Source organism: Heterodontus francisci, chromosome 8 (genome assembly GCF_036365525.1).
Source record: "Heterodontus francisci isolate sHetFra1 chromosome 8, sHetFra1.hap1, whole genome shotgun sequence".
In the NCBI taxonomy this organism is placed as follows: Eukaryota; Metazoa; Chordata; class Chondrichthyes; order Heterodontiformes; family Heterodontidae; genus Heterodontus; species Heterodontus francisci.
In genome coordinates, this window is record NC_090378.1 from 59,747,637 (window position 1) to 59,772,612 (window position 24,976).

Consider the following 24,976-nt stretch of genomic DNA (forward strand, 5'->3'; position numbering starts at 1 on the left):
AACCTTTGTCAGTTCTGATGAAAGGTCACAGACATGAAATGTTAATAAAAGCAAAATACTGCGGATGCTGGAAATCTGAAACACAAGCAAGAAATGCTGGAAATACTCAGCAGGTCTGCCAGCATCTGTGGAGAGAGAAGCAGAGTTAATCTGAAATGTTAACACTGTTTCTCTCTCCACAAATACTGCTGAGTATTTCCAGCACTTTTGATTTTTATTTCAGATTGCCAGCATCCGCAGTATTTTGTTTTTATTAACTTTTTCCATAGATGTGCAGCAGGTGAGAGCCGAATAAAATCGAACTGCATCACCTGAGTGACTAACCCCTGGAACAGTTTCCCAGGTACTTGCCTTTGTGCCCTTTGTTAGCTGAACCATCCCAGAATATTTTTTCCATCATATTTGTACTAATGGGTGTTCCAAAGTTTTGTGAAAGTGATCTGTGCTTTTGCAGGGGGCTTCATACTGTTATAGGATGATGTGTATTTTACAGGGTGCTATGTATTTATGTAGGGCAAATTGCTTTCATAGGCTTGTTGTAACCCTGTTTTTTTTTGCAGGAATGAAGCTCATGTATATGCACGATGACACAGAAACCCTGAAGGATAGTTTTACCATTCAACTGACAGATGGCAAGCACACAGTACATGGGACAGTACATGTTTGTATTATATCAGTCAATGACGAAAAGCCAGTTGTTTTAAAGTAAGCTTCAATTCTCTGGTGAGGGATCCACAATATGAATCCTTGTGTGGTATATTATAATTGCAAAGCATTGAGTACACATGGTTTGTGGCGGGGACAGGATTGGGGGTGGGCGTCGTTGATAGACTGCTTTCTGAAGTGTCATTCAGTTTTGCACTTGAATGTCTTGTTAAAGAGCCAAATTCTATTAATGTTCTCTCTCCAGTGTTTGCCTTGAGGGCTGTCATTTGGGACCACTACTTAAAGCTCATTGTATGGGACAAATGTTTCTCAGATATTGATTGCTTTGACATCAGTTGATGAGGGACTTTCTATTAAACTACTGTGACTGTGTCTAACAAATCTTACTCGATATGTAGAATTCATTCAAAATAAGGGCATCAGGGAATGTGAAGAATATTAACCAGGAGACAAATTATTCAAGCGTTCTGATTCTATTGATTTCGGGAGTGGTATTAAAGTGCAGTGTGGTCTACGCTTTCTAAAACAAGCTCAACCACCACTGCTCACGTTGCATCCTAGTTTTATCTCAATTGTTCAAATTGCAAGTTTCAGTTACCCTCTTGGTTGAATGGTTAAGTGAACTTTGCAGTGTGGAACTCAACAATACAGACAAGAAAACTCCAGATTCCTGGATCAAGTTGGCTGATTTCAGTTGGGGCAGTTGTAGGGCTGATAATATTACTTTCAGCACCCCTCAGCTAGGGAGAGGAAAATGTACTAAGCTTTCCATTCTGTGACACTTGCCGACAAATGCGTGTACGTGGATGTTGAGTGAGAACAGGATTCATCATGGTTATGATATACCCTCAGCTCAATAGCCAGCACTCAATTTCTAGACTCATTCATTGGAAAATTTTATGTCCAAACACAATAATGCAATGTTTGTAAGATCTTTTGCCTACTCTGATTGGGAGACTCAGTGTGCTCAATTCAATATAATATTTCTATTTCGAGAATATTAGATAACATATTTATGAAGATGTGCTGACAAACCTCAGTGCTTAAACTACTATAGAGAATGAACAGTACTTTTAGAATTATTGTATATTACTACCCTGCAATATTCATTGTCAGACAACAGAAATACTTGATGGAAATGCAGTCTGAGCTGTGTGTTTGGGTTAGATCAATGATTGCTCTTTATCTGTTCAGAAACACAGGCTTGGAAGTGGAAGTGGGAGAAAACAAGGTTATTTCCAGTGTGGCTTTAGAAGCTGAAGATAAGGACACACCACCATTCAAGCTTTACTATGTAATCAATACTGTGCCCATATTTGGACAGCTGCAGGTAAAGGTAAGAACTGACAGAAACTCCCATTTTCCCATTTGTTGAAGGAGTTCAGAGAAGTGATTTCTGGCTTCAAATCACTATGCCTTACAAGAACTGAGATTATTCTCTTCAGAAAAGCACGAGTCATTAATCATTCATGGAAAATAATTTTTAAATAGTAGTGAGATCTGGGGAGAAGAATTCCTCTGCTCTTTTTGTGCATAAGTGACTTCTTGAGGTTGATGAAGGTTCCCTGTGACCAGTAGTTCCAGTGAAATGATAAACATGTAGAAGAGGAAATTCATGACAGAATGTTAGAAATACAAACCAGAGGCAATCTGCATGAACTGCATGAACCCCGTTATAATGTTGCTGCACACTGAGACCAAAACAATTGTTCTCCTCCCTTTGTAATTTAATTTGACTGCATTGGGAGTACAAGACAAAACGTCTAAAAACTACAGCAGTGCCACTGTGCTGCTGGAAGAGTGGCAGAGTGGAACTTCTGTCGGTCATTTTGTCCTCACTGTAACCTTGTCTCAAATTCGAGAGACAGAATTATTGCCATAACATTGGTGAGAACCAGTATGAGTAGTAGCACTACAGGGGCACCTACCCAACAATGTGGCCAGAAATTTGTGGGAAGTAAGCAGCATAACCCAGGTCTGCTGGTTATCTTGTAAAATATCATCTATGGTTAAGACATGAAACTAAGGTCCTGCCTGTCTGCTCAGGTGGACCTAAATAACTTTTTGAAGAAGAACATATAGTTCTCTCAGTGATCTAACCAACATTTATCCCTCAACCAGCATTGCTAAAAACAGATTAATTGGTCCCGTACCTCACTGCTGTACTATCTCCACTCTTTAAAATGGGCATGATGGTGTCAACGCAATTTGCCCATATACACAGTGTAACCTATAAATTTTTAAAAAGCATGGAAGGAATCCTCATCTGCTCACACTTAACTTCCCGCTCTGTCTAAAAGCCCCAGCGCCATTACTCACAACGCGGTAATGATCCATATGGGAAAAGAACGACAACCTGCAACTCTTTCTTGCTAACAGCTTATTATGTTCACTAATGCGATATAATGAACTTAGGGATTGTTAGAAAACCAATAAAAGCAAAGATCGAGGACTTACATGGGCTGAATACAATAATCTAAGCTGCATAAAATGACTCCAGCACTTTATTTTAATGATGTTGTATCAATAAGTTTTATCTACCCTCTTCAAATAGACTGAATTTGAATGGATTCGTATATATCCAGGCATGAATTATAGTCAAGAAGATATTGACATGAACCGAATCTGGTATTTGCACACTACCATTGTGGGGTCAAAAGGTCATGACAGCTTTCGCTTCCATGTTACAGATGGGGATGGCTCCTCATCTTCACAAAATTTTTATATTTCACTAAAAAACATGAAGAAAGGTGAGTAAATTATAATTCTGGACAAATCCCATTATACAGCTTTTTTTTAAATATTAAAGGTTATATATGTTTAGCTTAGAGTTGTCAAAAGTGTATGGTGGAAAAATCATCTTTTTGAAAACTGAAAACATCTGATCAGATGGTTTTGATATGATCTATATTATTGCTTTGTATATTTGTGAAAATATAAAAGTTTGCCAAACTATATCTTTTCCCTACCCTGCCTTTGCAGAGATATGAACCCAAGTAACTAATAATTATTCCACTTGCGGTAACCTGATTTAGTATCGTCTTAGGCTATGTTACTAAACTCTCTTACATGTGACTTAGTTAAAATTATTATCTACGTGTGTAGCTTTTCTATGAACCTGCAAGTGGAGTTCTTCTTTCTAAACAACATCTAGCAGCTTTAGTGGGCCTGATCATTGGGGATGAGAGGGTTTCTTCATTGTTTTGATGACACTCTACAAATGCAGCCTGTTGAACCAAGATATAACTTGTAAAACCACAGTTATTGCTTGTGTCTCTGGGTGTCAATTGCCATTGCCAAGATCCTACTATGAGAAGTAAGTCTGTCACCTATTCTATCACTTGCAAGAGTGGCAAAGTCTGATGTGAATGGCGGTCTTCACAAAGGCATTTTGCTTAATATGGGCATCATTCGATAAATAAGGCTGTCAACTATTAGTTCTTCTTGCCATTAAAGTTGAGGAAGATCATAAACTGAACTTTTATGGAGATCAATAATCCCATTCCTGATAAATATAAATAGGAGTACAGACTGATGGGGGAATTTTCCCAGGCAAGGGAAGGCAGCTTTGGGTGTGCACGGGGAGTTAAATTCCCTAAAAGCGATGTGGGGTCAGAAGCCTGACATCATCCTGCTCTCTTCCCCGTTTCACCAAGGTGTGTTTGCAGGCGAGTGGGGATTTCCATTCAGCTATCAAGGAATTCATTAAAATATTCAAATAGCTCATTAAGTTGTGTTTTAATCTAGGATTCTGGCTTTAACAGCCAGTAAACCTATTTCCTGAGCTGTCAGCAACTTGCCAGGGTCAGTGAGGCGAGTGCACAGAGGGGTGTGCTACTTCAGTGAAACGGGGAGGCTGGGAAACCTTCGATCAGTGAAACTGAAGAGAGGCAGCCATGGCCAGATGAGCGGTTGCAGCTTGCAGCACTCCTTCTCAGAGAGTGCTTTCACTGTTTGACATGTGATAGCCAACTTCATGGAAGTCACTTCATCTGTCTTGCATGTCATTCACCTACAGCTGCACTTCTGTGCTGTTACCCTTCACCATAGCATGGGAGCATCTTATGCAGCTCCACCTTCCACCTCTGACCCAGTGCAAAAGGAGCAGCAACACCAAAACCAACAACACCAACAGCAGCAGGAGCAACACCAGCTGCCTTCGCCTCAGCCGTATGCCACTCCACAGGGCCAAGGAAATGGAGACAGAGATCCAACTTCAAGGAGACAAAACCCCCAACACAGAGTCTACAGGCAGAGGATCAGCTCTCTCGACATATATGAGCACCAGTACCTCAGGAGGTTTGGGTTTTCACTGCAGGTCATTGCTGACACCTGCAGCCTCCTGGAACTTGATCTCCTTCCATTGGGCCAAGTGACCATGCATTGCCAGTGGCCATAGAGATGCATGTCACTGGAGGGCTCCCCCAAGCCTCTGCCTCTCCCCAAGGTTGTGTGCTCTCTTCTGCAAGGAGAGAACGCAGAGAGATGTGACTGTTAGAAATGGCTTGTGTGGGTAGCAGGGAAGGACAGCATTTGTGGAGGGCATGAGTGCAAGAGGTCAACAGGATGAGAATAAGTGTGTATTGGCTGTCCAGATGGGAATGTGAGGAGGTGCCTGGAGAGAGAGGAATGAGTGGATCTGCAAGGTGTTATTGTTCTGAGGAGTGCTGTGCAGGAGAATGCGGGGCACCTGAAGATATATTGCCACTCACCTTTCCTGCCCTCCTGAGGTTCTGGACCCTCTTGGTGCACTGTCTGCAGGTTGGAGGAACCACACTTCTGTTGCTGACTTCCTTGGCCACTTCTATCCATGCCTGCTTGGTTGTGGAGGTTGTCCTCTTTCTCCCTTCCTTGGGAGAGCTCATCTCACTGCAGCCCCTCAGATCCATACCACCATACGAATTAGGAACAGAAGTGGGCCATTCAGCCCGTGGGGCCTGCTCCGCCATTTAATAAGATCATGGATGATCTTTTTCTGTCTCGAATTCCACACTCCCATCTACCCCGATAATCTTTGATTCCCTTGCCTAACAAGAATGTAGCTACCTCTGCCATAAAAATATTCAATGACCCCGCCTCCAAGACCTTCTGAGGCAGAGAATTCCAAAGTTGCACAACCCTCTGAGAGAAAAAAATTATCTTCGTCTCTTTCCTAAAAGGGTGACCCCTAATCTTCAAACAGTGCCCCTAGTTCTGGAATCACCCACAAGAGGAAATGCCCCCTCCACATTCACCTTGGCAAGACCTTTCAGGATCTTATATACTTCAATCGTGAGGTGAGAGTGACTGCCCTTGACATCAAGGCAGCATTTGACCAAGTATGGCATCAAGGGGCCCTGGCAAAACTGAGGTCAATGGGAATTGGGGGGGGGAAACCCTCTGCGGGTTGGAGTCATACTTAGCGCAAAGGAAGATCGTTGTGCTTGTTGGAGGGCAATCATCTGAGCTTCAGGACATCACTGCAGGAGTTCTTCAGGGTAGTGTCCTAGGCCCAATCATCTTCAGCTGCTTCATCAATGATCTTCCCTCAATCATAAGGTCAGAAGTGGGGATGTTCACTGATGATTGCACAATGTTCAGCACCATTCGTGACTCCTCAGATACTGAAGCAGTCCGAGTAGAAATGCAGCAAGATTTGGACAATATCCAGGCTTGGGCCGATGAGTGGTAAGTAACATTCGCGCCACACAAATGCCAGGCAATGACCATCTCCAACAAGAGAGAATCTAACCATCTCCCCTTGACATTCAATGGCATTACCATCGCCTAATCCCCCACTGTCAACATCCTAGGGGCTACCATTGACCAGAAACTGAACTGGAGTAGCCATATAAATACCGAGGCTACAAGAGCAGATCAGAGGCTAGGAATCCTGTGGTGAGTAACTCGCGTCCTGACTTCCCAAAGCCTATCCACCATCTATAAAGCACAAGTCAGGAGTGTGATGGAATACTCTCCACTTGCCTGGATGGGTGCAGCTCCAACAACACTCAAGAAGCTCAACACCATCCAGGACAAAGCAGCCCGCTTGATTGGCACCCCATCTACAAACATTCACTCCCTCCACTACCGACGCACAGTGGTAGCAGTGTGTACCATCTACAAGATGCACTGCACTGTAAACCGTGGCGCGGAGTCAGCTCCCCCTTGGCCCCTTTATTCTCTTCATCTGCTTGATCCTGGCTGTCACGTGGGACTAAGTCCTCTTAATTCAGGCTCAGGCTGGGTGTTTGGGATAGCGGGGTTACAGGAGAGCCACCCTCCAACTAATCCACTGGCTACGGTTAATGGCTTAGTACAAAGAGGAGGAAACTCAGTCCTTTCTTTAACTATCAATTTACTTTATTCACGTTGTTGTACAATGTAAGGATAAGGCTTATACACTTGGTTAGACAAAAGCATGCAAATGAAACTGGGTTATACAGTTAATGACAAAGCTAGCTAGAATCGATACGCACACCCACTTGGTTCCTCTGACCTTCCCTGACCTAGTCACAGAAAACAAAGGATAATAACTGAAAAAGGGGAGAACTGACGCTGGCCAGTCGTTCAGTTCTCTCTCTCTTTTACGTCGTCGCTGCATTGCTGACGCAGGGTCTTCCACTTCCACGATGGTTGGTCTCCGGAGTTTCTCACTGGCTCTATGCCCGAGATTCTCCATACTTATTCTCTTTCTTATCTCTTCGAGCTGTGCTGTCTCTTTCCTGTTGGTTTAGGCCTGCTCACCTCGTTCGTATCTTCTCCTTATTGGCCCAGGCTCAAAGACCCCGGTGTCACTCCGTGTCCAAATAAGGCTCTATTCTTGTGATCACTCCTTTGTCTTTCACATAAATTAATTAGTTCAAACTGGTTTTTACCAGCTCAGGCCAGTGTCTGAGCACAGGTTACTTCAGTTCATGAGCTGTTCAGCAGTGTCTGAGCTCAGGTTACTTCAGTTCATGAGCTGTTCAGCAGTTTGTATCAGACTCAGTACTTCTTGCAGCCCCTGGCCAACAGCAGCAATGCACCAAGGCTCCTTAGACAGCACCTTCCAAACCTGCGACCTCTACCAACTAGAAGGACAAGGGCAGCAAATACATGGGAACACCACCACCTGCAAGTTCCCCTCCAAGTCACACACCATCCTGACTTGGAACTAGATCGCCGTTCCTTCACTGTCACTGGGTCAAAATCCTGGAACTCCCTTCCTCACAGCACTGTGGGTGTACCTACCCCACATGGACTGCAGCGGTTCAAGAAGGCAGCTCGCCACCACCTTCTCAAGGGCAATTAGGGATGGGCAATAAATGCTGGCCTGGCCAGCGACACCCACATCCCATGAATGAATTTAACAAAAGTCTCCCCTCACTCTTCTAAACTCCAACGAAAACGAGCCCAGTTTGTCCAACCTTTCCTCATAAGACAGTCTGCTCATTCCAATTACCAATCTAGTAAACCTCCTCTGAACTGCCTCCAATGCATTCACATCCTTCCTTAAGTAAGGAGACCAAAACTGCACACAGTATTCGTGATGTGGTGGTCTCACCAATACCCTATAGAACTGAAGCATAACATCCTTACTTTTATTTACAATTCCTCTCGTAATAAAGGATAGCTTTCCATTAGCCTTCTTTATTACTTGCTGTACCTGCATACTAACCTTTTGTGACTCATGCACTAGAACACCTCGGAATTCTGCAGTTGTTCCCCATTTAAGTAACACTCTGCTTTTTTATTCTTCTTGCCAAAGTGAACAACTTCACATTTTCCCACATTATACTCCATCTGCCAGACTTTTGCCCACTCACTCAACCTATCTATATTGGTCTGCAAGCTCCTTATATCCTCTTCATAACATACTTTCCTACCTATCTTTGAGTCATCTGAAAATTTAGCTGCTATGCCATCTCTCCTCTCATCTAAGTCATTGATATAAATTGTAAAAAGTTGAGGCCCCCGCACAGACTCCTGCAGGACTGCACTCATCACATCCTGCCAATCAGATAAGGACCCATTTATGCATACTCTCTGTTTTCTGCCAATCTTCTATCCATGCTAATATGTTACCCCCTAGACCATGAGTTCCTATTTTGCGCAATAACTTTTTATGTGGCGCCTTCTGAAAATCCAAGTACAGTACGTCATCGGGCTCCCCTTTATCCACAGCGCATGTTACTCCTTGGTTGAACACGATTTCCCTTTCACAAAATCATGCCAACTATTCCCGATTACCTTAAGTTTTTCTAAGTGCCCAGCTATAGCCTCCCATAGCGGGACCTGCAGGTAAGAGTGAATGACCCAGGGAGCAGCCTTCCCAGGTGTCCTCTCCATTCCTGTGGTTGCTGCAGCCTCAAAAATCCATGGGCCGGATTTTCATTCCCTGCTGAGAGTGGGGACGGCAACGATTTGAAGAGCGCGTTCTCAGAGGTCAGCACTGGGTCCCGCCGCCTCCAGAACACAATGTTATTTTCAAACTTTAGCCATCCGGGAGGGAACGGGTTGGGCAGCTGCGTCCAATTAATTGCCTGTTGAACTCATTAACAGGATTGTCAGGAGAAAGGAGCTATTTTTAAAGGCTGGGAATGGACAAAACACCAGGGGGGTAACACAGCAGGGTTGTCAAGACGTGAGCATTGTGCAGGGGCATGAGGGCAATGGAAATGTTTAATATAAACCAACAAATAAAGCTTAGCTGCCTCAGATATTCCTCGGTGTGGATATTGGTGAAGCTGGAAGAGATTGCTATGAAACTGGATAGGGAAGTGAGCCCACTGGCATCACTGTGGCACCTGGGGTGGGCTAAGGAAGGCCTGATAAGTGTTCAAGGCCCAGCTTCAGAGGTCAAATGGAAACCAGCAAATTTAACATTGGACAGAACAGCCAGGATGAGCAGTGGCAGATGCAACCTCCTGGACAGCAGGGAGCCAGAGGAGCACAGCGGAGGGCTGCATGGGGAGGAAGGCACTACCCAAGACATTGGGTGCACAGCAGAAGAGTCAGCTACCTGCAAATGACCGAGTGTCAGTGACATAGGAGGCTATGCCTATCCAGGCAGATGGTCTCAGTCCTGTGTGCTCTGATGTACAATGACCTGAGGCCTCACGGTCCCTATGGCACTCCCCCACCTGCAGCCATCAAGGTCTCGGGTACTCTGAACTTCTATACAACCGAGTCATTCCAGGGATTAGAAGCGGACTTGGTTGGCATCTTGCAATCGGCATCTCATATGACCATCAGGGAGGTTGCGAATGCCCTTTTCAACAGGGCAGGGACTACACCCACTTTGACACAGATGGGCCTGCACTGGCACAGAGGGCATTGAGTTTTGACGGATTCTTTCAGGTGCAGAGCATCATCGATTGTACCCTTGTGGCATCACGGCACTCAGCAACCAGCCAGAGATATCCATCAACAGAGACTCCCTCAACACCCAAATGGTCCGTTACCACAACAAGAACTTCCTCCATGTTTGCACTCACTTTCCTGGCAGGTACCATGACTCCTTCATCTTCTGCCAGTCCAGGCTGCCTTGGTCTTTCACTCCATCTCCCAAAGTGCATGGCTGGCTCCAAGTGGACAAGGGAAATCCCTCGAAGGTGTAGCTACTGACCCCTCTACAGGAGTCCCAGACCGAGGAAGAGAGGCGAAACAACCAATGCCACCTCAGCAGGCCAACCATTAAGCGGGCCGCGGGTTTCTGAAGATGCGCTTCCTGTGCCTGGATCAGTCAGGTGGCACCCTCCAATTTCCTCCTACATTGTGATGGTCTGCTGTGCTCTCCGTAACATGGCCCTCCAGAGAGGTGTGGACCTTGAGGACTGAGAGGCCTTGGAAGGAGACAGCTCATCGGGGGAGGAACAGGAGGTAAGAGAGGAGGAGGAAGAGGGGAACAGGGGGATAACACTGAACAGAAAGATGTCCCTGCTGCATGATGAGGTGGTCTCCTTCTGCCACCCTCTGAGAAGGGGACCTCCCTCCTCTCCCTTATGGCCTCCAGCATTAGGTCCAGGTGGGCATTGATGAAGCCCTATGCCATGCCTGCAGCTCCCCTTTGCTTTCTCGTTTCCCTCTGGTGCTGTGGAAGGCAGATCTCTCCCTCAGGACAACCAACTGCCTCAGTGATGGCTGCTGTGGAAGTCTGCATGAACCCCACACTTGATCTGACCCACTGCCATTTTCAATCCCACTGGCTCTAGGAGGACAGGAAACCCATCCCCATACCAATTAAGGCTTTCCCACTTGAAAATTGCAATCTGAATCAGCTTCCCAGAGGCAGAATTCAGACCAAAAACCTGACCAGGCTCCTGTTTCCTGCCTCCACTTTGAAAATCTGGCCGCATGTCCTGTTGAACCGTTGTAACCCATGTCATGGCTTCTTTAATTAGAAATCCTTCCTTTGACAGATCCAGTGTGTCATCCCACCTACCCTCCCTGATTGGGCAAGGAACCCATAGGCGGGATGCTAATGCCATAACTTAGTTAAAGAGCCTCGGCAAAACCCGCTACTTAATCAAGCGGGTTCCTGAACCACTAATGGTTCCATTGTTTCGGCAGGGACTAAGTTCAGAAAATTCCCCCTAAGACGCTGTGAAAGTTGGTCTAGAGACAGCTTAATTATTAATTTCAAGGATGGACTCATCATTAATGACATCTGGCTGCCTGTAATTAGAGCTGTATGGACAGCAGTTTAAAGGTTTTTGTTAATCTGTTGATTTCTAGGTGCCTTCAATTTGAGTTACCCAAGAAGTGACTGTGTTCTGATGAAAGGTCACTGACCTGAAACATTAACTCTACTTTTCTCTCCACAGATGCTGCTAGACCTGCTGAGTATTTCCAGCATTTTTTTGTATTATTTAACTTTAGCTTCTTTGCTTGTCATATGCGGAGATTTTGTAGTTTTGCTGCATTTGTCCTTTTTCTGACATTGTAGGAGGCTGTTAGCACTGCTGCAGATCCAGAACAAGATAGCATCTCACATCCTTCTCATTAACATTAGCAAGCACCAGCACAGCTACAAACATCCCAGAGGATGTAGTTTATGAACTTGAGGAAGTAGCACAGGGTCTGGACAGACTAGTTCGGGAAAAGCTATACCCACTGGCAGAAGGGTCATGAACCAGAGGACACCGATTTAAAGTAATTGGCAAAAGAACCCGCGGTGACATGAGGAAAAACATTTTTACGCAGCGAGTGGTTAGGATCTGGAATGCACTGCCTGAGAGTATGATGGAGGCAGATTCAATCATGACTTTCAAAAGGAAATTGGATACTTATCTGCAAAGAAAATATTTGCAGGGCTACGGGAAAACGTGGGGGAGTGGGTCTAGCTGAGTTGCTTTCGCAGAGAGCTGCTGCAGACATGATGGGCAGAATGGCCTCCTTTTGTGCTGTAACCATTCGAAGATTCTATGCTGAAGATAAATTGGCAGTGACAGAGGAAGAGCAGAAATCCGATAGCTTGGCAGCCACACTGCTGCCAATAATAAATCATTCATAAGTAATGTGGGCAGCTTTGTAGTGCTGTTTTTGCTATTTCGTGTGAAAGGAGATTAAAAGGTTGGCCATGCTGAGAAATGCATGTCCCCTGTTTGAGGCATGTATGAGCAGGTCATTTTTTGAAGCTGCATTTGATTCCTATGCTCGATTGGGAGGAGGCAAAGGCGATAAAGTTTGGAAAAGCGTGATCTCAACTGCCACAAACAGTGAAGTTTCAATAGTGCAGATAGGCTCCAGATTTCATTACAGCAGATGTCGTTGTTTTCTACTTTCTACTGATCCTGCTTACCCTTCACCTTTGACTTTGGCATAGTTGCTGTTCCATGTGCTCTAGGCCACCAGTCATGGCCTATATAGCCGTGGACCAATTACTAATAAAGGCAGGAAAATACTATTTGAAGGCAGGGTTATCCCAGCCTCTGGAGAACAAGTGAATAAGATTCATTAAAATAGAACTAATTAATAGAACTCATGGTCTTATAGTTTTTCTTCCTCTTGGGAAGTGCCTGGTGTCAACATCATAATTGCCTACAGTGGTATTACTTGAAATCAGGAGCTCAGTGTGTTTGGAGAACATTTGAATCCTAGTCCCCTACTTCTCCTACAGTGGCTAAAGAGGCTGGTTAATGATTTGTAGAGGGAGTCCTGTGGAATTCAGATGCCGCTTGCTTGTCTTTGGCTGGAGGCTGTATCCTCTTTAAGCAGAGAACTTCGAGGCAGTCTTCATGCCATCATATGGAAGGTAACCCAGGTGTAAGAGGCATTTCTTAATGGTGGTGAGAACAGATGCTGGAATCAAGATAAGTATCATTTGATTCTTCCATTGCTTCCCTACGTGTTTGGCCGTGAGTAAAAGAACACTTAGAAGAGAAGGAAATGGGATTGATGATTTTTTGGTATGTCAGGTACATTGCTGGTAAGTTGCAAATGGTGTTTAACACAGTGAGAGCAAGGTGGGTGCAATTGGGAACAATGCTTATGATAGGACGGCACAGTGGCGCAGTGATTAACACCGCAGCCTCACAGCTGCAGGGACCCGGGTTCGATTCTGGGTACTGCCTGTGCGGAGTTTGCAAGTTCTCCCTGTGACCGCGTGGGTTTTCGCCGGGTGCTCCGGTTTCCTCCCACAGCCAAAGACTTGCAGGTGATAGGTAAATTGGCTGTTGTAAATTTCCCCTAGTGTAGGTAGGTGGTAGGGAATATGGGATTACTGTAGGGTTAGTATAAATGGGTGGTTGTTGGTCGGCACAGACTCGGTGGGCCGAAGGGCCTGTTTCAGTGCTGTATCTAAATAAAATTTTAAAAAAAAATAAAATAAAAAATAATATATTGTTACAGAAGTACAACTGCCCGCTTTGGAGAGGTTAGTTCTCCTCCTCCATTTTTTGTAGCCATGCGAATGTTGCAGTTAGTACCAAGGCAACCTCCTTCCATAAGGCCTGTATCACATCCTATGTGGATCTCCTTTCCTTTGGGCCTGAAAATCCATTAACCCCTTGGTCATATTATAGTCAGTAACATTGCAACTGAGGGGTCTTTAAATTGATGACTCAATACCCTTAAAACACACCAAGCGCAGGCATTGAAGTGAGCAACATAGCTCCAGCCACACAGTGACTGTCTTGACCCTTTATGTTGCTACTGCACCAATGGATTTTCCTTGGTCAGGAGGGTGCTAATAGCACCAATAGTCTGTCATGAATATTCACTGAAGATGCACTGAATAAAATTGGACTGATTTTTGACAATGTAACACCAGTGAGTAAAATGCGGTTCTGCTGCTACTTTAATTGTAAACTGGGCCAGGAGGAAATTTTAACCCAAAATGTCCTTAAGTTTTGAAATATATTTCTGCTAACCAAATTGTCAAGGTGTCAGGCAGTTGCTATTGCAGAGTGGGTAGAAATCACTCTTCAAGCATAACTGGCAGGGTCAAAACAATACACTGCTAATCATTCCTGTTATAAGTAAATAGATCAACAAAATTTAACTGTTCCCAGCAGAATATTCAATCAGAAATAGTAAAACACCCAATGTATTATAAAGAAAAATGTCATACTCACCTGCTGTGTGTTAACTGGCAAAGATCATACATTAAGTTGCATAATACAAATATATTAATTAAAATCTAATATTGCATTCAATGTTGATCATCAGAAGAAAAGCACTGGTGTATTATTTTATGAAGACATCTTGTCAAGCGCTTGTGACAGGTACAGTATTCTATGCAGAAGTCAGCTGAAGTGGAATTAAACTGCTTATCACCAAGTGCTGTGATCTCAACTGTAACCAAATGAAGTATTTTCCTCGTAGCATTTAAATCAAGAAAACTAAATTACTTTTGAGGCTGATAATGAAAATCCAATGCCATTAAAAGGACTGGAGCCAGCATCTGAAAACCCCATTGTTTGGAGCACGCATAAATTACCATCGCTGGCACAAGCAGGCGATTAATCATCTATTAACAACTGAATGAGAACTTTACTTAATATATTGAATACAAAAAACATGCAAGATAAAAGTAAAATGACCAGAAGGGCTACCACATGTATTTCAAGTCCTTCAAAATTTTCTGAATAATCTTATTTCATAGTTTTAAGCACATAGGTGAATAAATGGACAAGAAGGATGAATATTGAGGACCAGTATAGAAAATATATCAAATGTATACTTCAGATCTATAATAAAAATAGAAAATGCTGGAATTGCATGGTAAATTATCAACATTTGCTAGGGGCAGTAAATTTAACCCTTCACCAAAACTCAGCAAGGGCGACACACTTCAGGGTCAAACTGCTCTTTGTTTCCAGAAATGTTTTGGTTTGATTTCAGATTTGTAGTTTTTCTTTCTATCTCTACTTCATGTTTGTTAATCAGAAGCAGAGTGAATAGAGTTACTACAAAATCAACTGAGGATGTAAAAAAGCAATTGCAGTCATGTGTAAACATTCGTATTGTGCACTCTCATGGAAAAGAAAATTCTACATCCAAATTTGTTCTGAACACCTGCAGTTTTTTTCTCTCTAGGAATTGCTTTAAAACCTAATGCTAACATTATTTCAAGTCTAATTTATTGAAAAGCGCTGTAGGGGCCCTCAATGGCATGTCAGAAATAAAAGAGTTTAGCCCAACTGCATGGCGTATTGATGTTTTTTTGTACATTGCAAATTGGCTGTGCTCAGCGGAGCACCAGCTGGAAGCAGTGTACAGAACCCATGTGTTCACCTTTAATGTACTGGAGCATACAGTAAAAGAACTCCCTGAAAATGATGTCACATCAAGCTGCTTGACACTTAGTACCGTCTTTGAACTTCCACTTTTCACAGTAGTGGCATATCGTCTGAATTTATGAGGTGAATATAATCATTTAATATATCTTTCTTTTAACAAGTTGAGTATCTTCATGATTGATGGTGGCAAGTTTAGAAAATCTGGTAAATCTCCCTGAAATGGTGTCAGTCAACCTAGAGAACTGAGTTCAGCTTCTGTAGAGCAGCCTAGCTGCCAGCAAGTGATTGGTACGAGAGAAATAGAAGCAGCCGGCTCTCTAGAGGCTGTGCCTGGCACCGTTTTCTGACGAACATTCACAGTCACAACTGGTGAGAACGAGGAGTGCCATCTGTAAACTGTAAATCCTGAACATTTACTCAATCTGCTGCACCGTGCTGACAATAGGGAGTTCATAAAATCAAAGCCACCTCACAAATGAAAGAGGAGAGCTGCATTTTACCAATTAAATTAAGCTAATTCATCACTAACACAGCTGAGGCTTTGTTCATAGGTGACAATATATGAGTTTTACTTTCTCTTTTCTTTCCCTTTCTCTCTTTATTTCTATAGGTGATATTGTTGTACTCACAAAACCTGTAACTTTAACAGAGGGTGACAGGGTCACCTTGACGACAGATGTTCTCATGGCAACAGATGGCACTGGCAAACCCGAAGAGCTGTTGTATGCCATCTCTGTGCCACCTGCACATGGTCAGATTGAGTACATCAATTATCCTGGAGTGGCCATTTCCAGTTTCAGCCAGTTGGAGGTAGTAGCCCAGAAGGTCTGCTATGTCCATGACAACAGTCGTGAAGCCAGCATGGATGGATTCAGGTGAGGAGGCCTGCTCTGTCATACTGTGGCTGCCTTAACAAAAACAGTATAAATCAAAACACAAAGTACTGATCACAACTGCCGATTCTTGGTTGCTAAGCAGCATATGTTTTGTAACAAAATCTGTTCTTAAAATTCATTTATACAACTGAGTGTTATGTAAATATTATATAATTAATTACATGCATAAAGTACACAGCTTAGAAAGTTTTCTAAAATCGTTATATTTAATTTTAATGTCACTCCATTAGTCCTACAGGAAATTAAATTTGCCCTTACAAAAGGCACTCAAATCCCCTATGAAATAGCAAATATAATTTGATACAGACAATTCTATAGATTAGTAGAACAGAATATCCTACAGGGTACTTTGTCAGGGATGACTGACCACTGAGAGGTCAAAGGCCTTACAGAGTAAGGATTTATATCCAGTTATAATCCTGATTTGCTGTTTTATTGCTTACTTCATGTAGGGGAACATTTGTATTAATCATGCCTAGTTGCTTAACTGTGATTATGGAAAACCATAATGTGGATTATAATTCAATATATTCAAATGGTATAATTAAAAATCTACTCTAACACTGAAAAATAAGTTGTTTTTAGAACACAGAGGCCTATCTGGGTTCCCATCCTTTGACTATGATGAAATAGATGTTTTTCATGAATGTTTATCACTTTTTTGTAGCCGCTACCTTCTGGTGTAATCTAGTGCCAAAGCCCAGCTCCCTATCAGCTCTGCTATAATTCATTCCCAGCATTTGGAAGTGATCTGGTTCCAGGTGATTTATTAAATTACCTTTTATTGTGCTACTCCTAACTTGTCCATCTGTTCGGTAGCTCCTAACTCACAATCTGTCTGTACTTTGCAGAAAACTGTCAAGGCTTGTTCATGCACCAACACTTGACAATTCTCTTTCAGATTAGATTAATACCAGTTCTGACTGATTTTAAAGCTTGAAAAGAGATGCAAAAAAAAATCTTATTTGAGCTTGTTGAAGCACTGATCAATTTTGACAGACACAGGCTGGGCGCAAGAGATAGAGTATAATTCATTTTACAAAAAAGAGGATACAAAGAATACACAGAATATGCTTTTCGAAATTTCAAAGGAACCCACATCAAAATGTTTAAAAGATTAAGGAATAATCCTGTTATCGACAATTAGGGCGGGCTTGCCCATTGGCCGTAAAGAAAGATGGGTATTGCTATTTGTGAGCTAGTAGAACAATGTCTAAAAAACACCAACAGATGATGGATGCAGATGATTAACAAAATGACTACCCTTGGCACAGACATTTGAATTTAAAGTGAAAACCTTTTCATCAGGATTGATTGGGATAATTACACTAAAAATGAGACTTCCTAACAGATGCCGTTATCTGCTATAGTGGAATTAAGCCCTTTCTCATTCAAACTCTTCTTTTCTCACAGATTTTTTGTCAGCAATGGGATGACGGTTAAAAACAGCTCCATGGAGTTTAACATTGAGCGCACTGACCGTATTCTGCCCACACTAGTCAATAATAAAGGTCTTCAATTACCAGATGGGGCCAAGTTGGTCATCTCTCCTGATGATCTTCAACTCACAGATCCAGACACTCCCCTGATAAACCTAACCTACATCATTATGCAGCCTCCTCAGTATGGCAACCTGTATCTGAAAGGAAACATTCTTTCCCAGGACCACTTCACACAGCTGAATGTGAATAATTTGGACATTTCATACAAGCACAATGCCGGGCCCTCTGAACTTGACCACTTTACATTCATAGCTTCTGATGGAACCAATCATGGGTTTTTAGTCAATGGCCAGATGAGAGAGGAGCCTGTTATATTCAGCATACAGGTATGTGGATATTATCTGTGCAAAGACTGACTTAAATAAGAAATGAACTCTGACTACTTTGTGTTTTAAAATTGCAATATTCTGCAGGTGGTATTTTGCATTTTATTAAAATAAATTACAGAAATTATCCATAGCTGATAAAAAATAAAATGGTTTTGAAGTAATCAAACTCTTACATGTAATAAATTACACTGAACACTTTCATACACACAGTACATTCAGTCACCAGTTCAATTGTTTTACAACTGTTTTAGGTAAGTAGAATTAGACCTTGTTTCTTTCACTATTTCATTTTGTATTAATACTTTAACTCAAACCATTTTTATTTACCCACTTTAAAGCCAACTCCTCTAAAAATCTGATGAAGGGTCACTGACCTGAAACATTAACTCTGCTTCTCTCTCCACAGATGCTGCCAGACCTGCTGAGTATTTCCAGCATTTCTTGTTTGTGTTTCAGATTTCCAGCATCTGCAGTATTTTGCTTTTATTCCTCTAAAAATCTTACTTGTGTTCAGTAAGTTTTAATTATAGCCATTGTGGGAAAATGTTATTAATGCTTTTACTGAATCCAATGTCTCCAATCTAACTTGAAAAGGAAACATTTGCAGGGCACAAGGAAAGAGCAGGTGAGTGGGAACTAATTGGATAACTCTTTCAAAGAGCCAGCACAGACATGATGGGCTGAATGGCTTTCTTCTGTGCTGTGCTAAGACTTAAGGCCCAAATATTAATAATCAAACAATGTGTTCCCTAAAAAGTATCAGTGGAGTACCTATTACCATTATTTTATCTATTCTTTACAACCGTAATGCAAAATATCCCATCACACATACTCACCAGTGTACAAAAATAAAGGCAGGATATATATTGGTATGTGTAGCAGCTATACAGTTGAAATTTAGAAGCATTATTTCAATCCAATCATATCTCTTCATCCAGGTATTAATTTTTGTTAGAACTTATTTCAGGAAATGTTGACTACTTTTCAAATGTGCAATTTGGTGACGAATGACATATTCATTATAAACTGGAACTAATTAAGCAGTCATATTGTCAAGATATATAACCTTATTTTTTCTCAATTATCTTCTGTTTTTCATTGAATTACAGTTCTTGTAGACTTTGGTTTTTGGTTTTGAAAGCTAAAAACCATCATTGTTTTTTTTTTAAATGAATATTTTCAAATATCAGAAGATGTAATAAAATTAACATTCAAAACACAAATCACACGGTGATCACACTGTTCAGAGTTTGTATATTATTATTGTTACAATTTTAGCATTTCTACTAATGTATTGTTGCATTAATCTCAATCTTTAATATTTAGTGGAGCTATTTCAGTACTGTAACTAGTAATACTCAAAAGAGGAAGTTAATTTACTATTTGTTCTAACACCTTTTTATTTTAGGTTGTTTGTGAACTTGCTTAATTAATGACATCATCCTTTGGGATCACTAGTATCCTATAATAAAGACTTTTAATGTAAATTAATAGGCAGTATCCATTAAACCGTGAATCACACATAAGTAATTACTGCTTTAACATTCCAATCAATTAACTCATTGAGCGCTACATTGCACTAGTATTTTGTGGCATATTAAAAGAATGCAATTCCTCTTTCTTCAGTAAATATAGCAAAGTCTATAAATGTCTCTAATTCTACTTTGCAGCATTCGCTGTTGAAGCTACTTTAAAGTTTTTGGTCCTACGCTGACCCCACCGCTGTCTGGGAGTCAGTAAGAAGCTGCCTCATTTACATGGGAATGGAGGGCCTTTGTGGCCCACCCTCCTTATCCTCAAAACCCCATTAAGCCCCTCCCTACTGAGCTTACTGTGAAGGTGCCCAGATGAAATTTATTTACATTTGAGACAGACTGATTGTTAGTGCCCATTTGCACCAAGAAGGACGAAGCCCTTCTGAACCAGGGATGTGGGAACACCCAGCAGAGTGAGTCCCGACCCTCAGGCTCCACTTGTTGTCATTGACCTTGTACTGGACAAGTCGAAGTTCTGCTCTTTACCTGGAACTCCTGGAATTTGGCTTTTTATTTATTTAGATATTGAGAAACAGAAGTGAGTTGCCAAGGTCCAATAGTGCAGGCTATTACCAGTGTTAAGAAGAATAGCAGATAAAGGGAAAAGGAAGAAATAATGGTTAAATGATGCCTACCTTGTTATTAAAAGTCTGTGGATAGTGTAATGATGTACAGTAGTTATATTACTGGACTAGTAATTCACAGGCTGGACTAATAATCTGGAGAACCTGAATTCAAATCCCACCATGACAGTCGAGAATTTGAATTCAGTTTAAAATATCTGGGATAAAGGCTGATGCTGGTAAAAGTGACCACGTAACTGTCAGAATGTCATTAATAACTGAACTGGTTCACTAATGTCTTTTTAAGGAATGAAACTTTTCACTTCCTATATGTGACTCCAGTTCTTGGCTAACTCTTAACTGGCCTTTGAAATGGCCAAGTAAACCATTCAATTATATCAAACTACAATTGCAGTGGTTCAAGAAGTAGACGCACCTCAACCTTCTTAGTGCAACCAGGAATGGGCAATAAATGCCAGCCTTATCAGTGACAGCCACATCCTGAGAATGAATAAAAATGCTGAAAGGGAAAAGGAAAACTGAGGGGTGCAAGGAGTTTTGAAATTCTCAGAAAAAGTGAGCTTCAGGGAAAAGAAGGATTACTTATTTGGAGCACAGGAAAACAAGAGAGGAAATTCAGAACAGTAATAACATATTGAGTGTAACAGTTGAATAGCCAAGAAAGACTGAAACAGAGTGGAAGATTGTGTGTTGAAGGTGAGAAATGGATAACTTATCAGAGAACATTTCTGTTGTCCACTTTCTACTGATAAATTTGCTTTTTTAATTATAACATCACTAACTGGGACCTCTTATTCGAGTAACTTCAAGGCTAAATCTATTAACTTTTTTATTCTTTTATGGGATGTGGGCACTGCTGGAAAGGGGCAGCATTTGTTCCCATCCCTAATTGCCCTTGTCAACCAAGTGGCTTGCTAGGCTATTTCAGAGGGCAGTTAAGAATCAACCACATTGCTGTGGGCCTGGAGTCACTTGTAGGACAGACCAGATAAGGACGGCAGATTTCCTTCCCTAAAGGACATTAATGAACCAGTTTTTATGACAATCGATGATAGTTTCATGACACCATTACTGAGACTAGCTTTCACAATTCTAGATTTTTATTAATTAATTGAATTCAAATTCCACCAGCTGCTGTGGGTCCCCAGGGCATTCGCCTGTTCTCTGGATTACTAGTTCAATGACATTACCACTATACCACCATCCCCACGTCTGAGCTAAACAAAATAAATTAAAATATGCACATCAACGTAAACAGAATGTTATCTTTAAGTGGGAGAAAGTATGTAGATAATAAATGGTATTAAAGAGGACATAACCTGCATCCACCAGAAATAAAAGGAAAAAATTGCCAACAAATATGCAAATAGTTAATAAAATACTAAATATCATTTTCTGTTGCAGAAAAAATATACTAATAAAAAAATAATAATAATTTGAGATTAGCCCTATATTGAAAAGTATTTTTGAATCAAAGTAAAGATATATTTTTATTTTCCATCATTTTCTTTTACTCATTGTCATTCACCTATAATGTTCAGTATTATTAAATCATTTCTGTGAGATGGCAGACACAAGCAGCACTAATACTAAATGCTAGAATTATGTGAATAATTGTATGTCACAGACCTACATAGGTACAGCAATGATTAAATACATCTTTATCTCATTTAACGGCACTTCCTTACATAATAAACCTAAAAGTTAGTGACTGGAAAAACAAGTTGGTTTCCTGTACGGAGGATGTCTGTTTAGTACCTACATGGGTTAATTAGATGGGTGCTGATGCAGATTGAATCTGAGAGACATTTTTGGCAAAACTTCAAAAGTGGATGTTCTGGAATAACTTAACTTTGCAGTTCTCAAGAGCTTCAATTCCAAGGTTGCACAGTGCTGTTCTAAATTTGAATGTGGTTTAACACAATGAAGGGTGTCTATTAGTATCTGCTTCTAACAATTATTCCAATAAGCACTTTTCTGAATTTTGTAAACAAACACTTCGCAATGTCCCCTTCTACCCTTTTCTCTTTTACTTTACTGAAGGCACTGACTTATACTGGAATATGATTCCACAAGCGCTGACAGCTCACCAGTTCCAAGTGGCCATTTTAAGGTGTGAGCTGAAAGAGTAAGGGAGTAATTTTGACCTAACTCTCTGGGTAGAAAACGCACAGGATCAGTTGGAACACCATTGACTTCATTGGACCGTAAAATCAGGTGAACTGCAAAACTCTTGTTGCACCCGATCTGGTCAGTTTCTTGATGAGCAGGTTCAGTTAAAATTGCCCCCTAAGCAGACTATTCCACTAATGGAGTGAGGAAGGTATCACAGTCAAGAATATCTCTGGTACATTCCCACCTGCCCGCAACCCCCCCCCGCCCCCCTCAGCTCCGCTGCCCCCCACTATCTCCAGCTGGATTTCTTTCTCTCCCGAGCCCCAAATATCCATGCAACCCCTGGCACTCTGCTGGCATAAACACTATGAAAAGCCAGCTAGTGGCTTCTACCCCTGACCCCACCAAATTGTTTTTCATATTGCCAGCAAGTACAAATGCCACTGTGAGTTAATCTTGATTATCCACCACAGGAGGAAGCAGTGAATGTGGTGGTGATCAACTGATAGTTTTAAGATAGGCAGCACCACCACAATCAGCCTCCTTTGCAAAGAGAATAATGCACATGGGAAGCTGATAACTTTTTTGGAGGTCCAGTTGGACCAGTCCTAGGCTCTCATGAGCGCCCTACATCCAACACTAAGAGAGCCTGTGTGCCTGATTATTCCTGGTGTACATGCCACTTGGCAGAAAGCAGGCTGGGGACACAAGACTTCCCCCAGCCTTGCCACCTCTGATATCAGAAAGCAAGCTTCAGATGAACAGGGGTTCTTCCTCAAAACAGCCCCCCACCTGGAAACTGGAAGCCAGTTCAGATTTTTCATCCTGAGTGCTGCAATTCTGGCCAAATTGCACAGGGAATTGTAGCAAAAAGGCCCAGTGATTTTTAGGGCCACTAAGTGCAATGAGAATGCCCCACAACACCTTGACACTTGACAAAGCACACATCAGGGAGCACGCCTGGGAAGTTCAGGTAAGTATGGATTAATTACACACCACACCATGGGCTGAAGTTTGTCAGCCCATTGCAGGTCCCAGTGGTGACACCAGAAGTGGGTGCTGTCGCTGCGATGTCACCCGTGCAGCTGACCGACCATGATCACACAGTAGCCGGCCAATAACCGAGGTGTGGAACCCGTCCTATTGCAGGACAGGGTAGGCAAAGAGGCGTTAATGGCGGTGTCAGCTGACGCCAGCCCTATTTGTGCTGCTGCCTTTCACTGATGCAGTGAATCTGGAGTTCTGCTGGACCGCTCTGCTCCTGTTGCAACTCCTGGATCCCCCTCTGCTGCTGCTGTAACTCCTGAACCCCCCTCTGCTCCTGTTGTAACTCCTGGACCCCACTCTACTGCTGCTGTAACTCCTGGAACCCAATCTGCTGCTGCTGTAATTCCTGGACCCCCCTCTAATACTGTATCTGCTGGACCTTCTCTACTACTGCTGCTGCTGCCGAATCTTCCTGGACCCACTGCTACTGCTGCTACTGCTGGCTCCCCACCTTTACTGCTGCTGTTATTCCTGCACCCCGCTGAGCCCCGCACCACGACTGCGGACCGACTGATGGGAGCAGGTGCCAAATGGGACCATGTCCTTGGCAAGACACCAGGTGGCCCCATAGTTTAGCGATGCCTCTCCGGAGATTTTCCTCCAGGCTACAAGGGAAAGGCGGGAGATCCCCTTTCCGAGGGATGGCAAGAAGAGGTCCACCTGCCAGACCAAGCAAACCTGGATGGAGATTGCAGAGGAGGGCAGCAGCTGTGGGGTTACTCCCCCAGAACCGGATCCAGTTCCAATAACCTCCTGTACTCTGCCAAGGTGTGTCCTCTATACCCATCTCCTTTTTGGGGCTTGCATGTGGCTACACAGGTGGAAGTGCTACATGGGGAGAGAGTGACCAGAAAGGTGGTGGCAAGGAGGCGAGACATCACCACATCCTGTCAGGTGCATGGCTGCATCTCGGTGACAGTCTGTCTTCTTAGGGAGGAGCCATTTAGGAGACCCCATCAGGGGACGAGGGGCTGCCACGAGCATAATTGTCCTGTTGTTCTTCCTGCGAGGGCTAACTGTCCCTCGTTCTACATGCAGTAGAAATGGGCCAATAACACCAGGGAGGTATCGAGGACTCTCATGCAGGACATAGCACTTTGGAGGCAAGCGCAGCCACTGGGACAGAGGGCCTACAGTTGACCTCTGAGGAGGAGGAGGAACAGTTAGAGGATGCACCATCACATCATTCCCTGCATCCTCCACCAGTACAGTTACTATCACGTCAGTGGGTATGTCCTTGGGCTTAGATTCAGGGTCACACACGCCCGACCAGCTGGCGAGCACTGTGACAGCCGAGGTCACTGACAGTCAGAGGACTGCGGGTGGCGAGGCCCATCCTGAGCCCCCGGCTGATGATGAGCCTCTGGTGTTGGCAGCACAGACATGCTGCAGCTGCGAAGCGAGGTAAGGGAACATCTGGCGGAGCCGCCAGAGGCAATGCGCAGCCGTGAGCGGACGATGGAAGAGTCCATCCATGCCATGTGTGCTGCCACGTCTCAGGCATATCAGTGCATGGCTTCCTTCATTGGCAGGTTGGTGACCCTCATGGAAAGCCAGATCCCACAGATGCACACTGACCTGTAAACCATTGCCTGGG

The 24,976-nt window shown here is 42.9% G+C and overlaps 1 protein-coding gene across 1 annotated transcript in view; it reads left to right on the forward strand.

The window, feature by feature from the left end:
• The window catches only part of frem1b (Fras1 related extracellular matrix 1b), a 238,326-nt gene that overhangs the window by 168,234 nt on the left and 45,116 nt on the right, over positions 1-24,976 (forward strand). Inside the window, exons 22-26 of the mRNA XM_068037205.1 lie at positions 561-705; positions 1,861-2,002; positions 3,221-3,416; positions 15,982-16,246; positions 17,681-18,095. Of these exons, the coding sequence (XP_067893306.1) occupies positions 561-705; positions 1,861-2,002; positions 3,221-3,416; positions 15,982-16,246; positions 17,681-18,095 (1,163 nt within the window). The remainder of the gene's footprint in view (positions 1-560; positions 706-1,860; positions 2,003-3,220; positions 3,417-15,981; positions 16,247-17,680; positions 18,096-24,976) is intronic.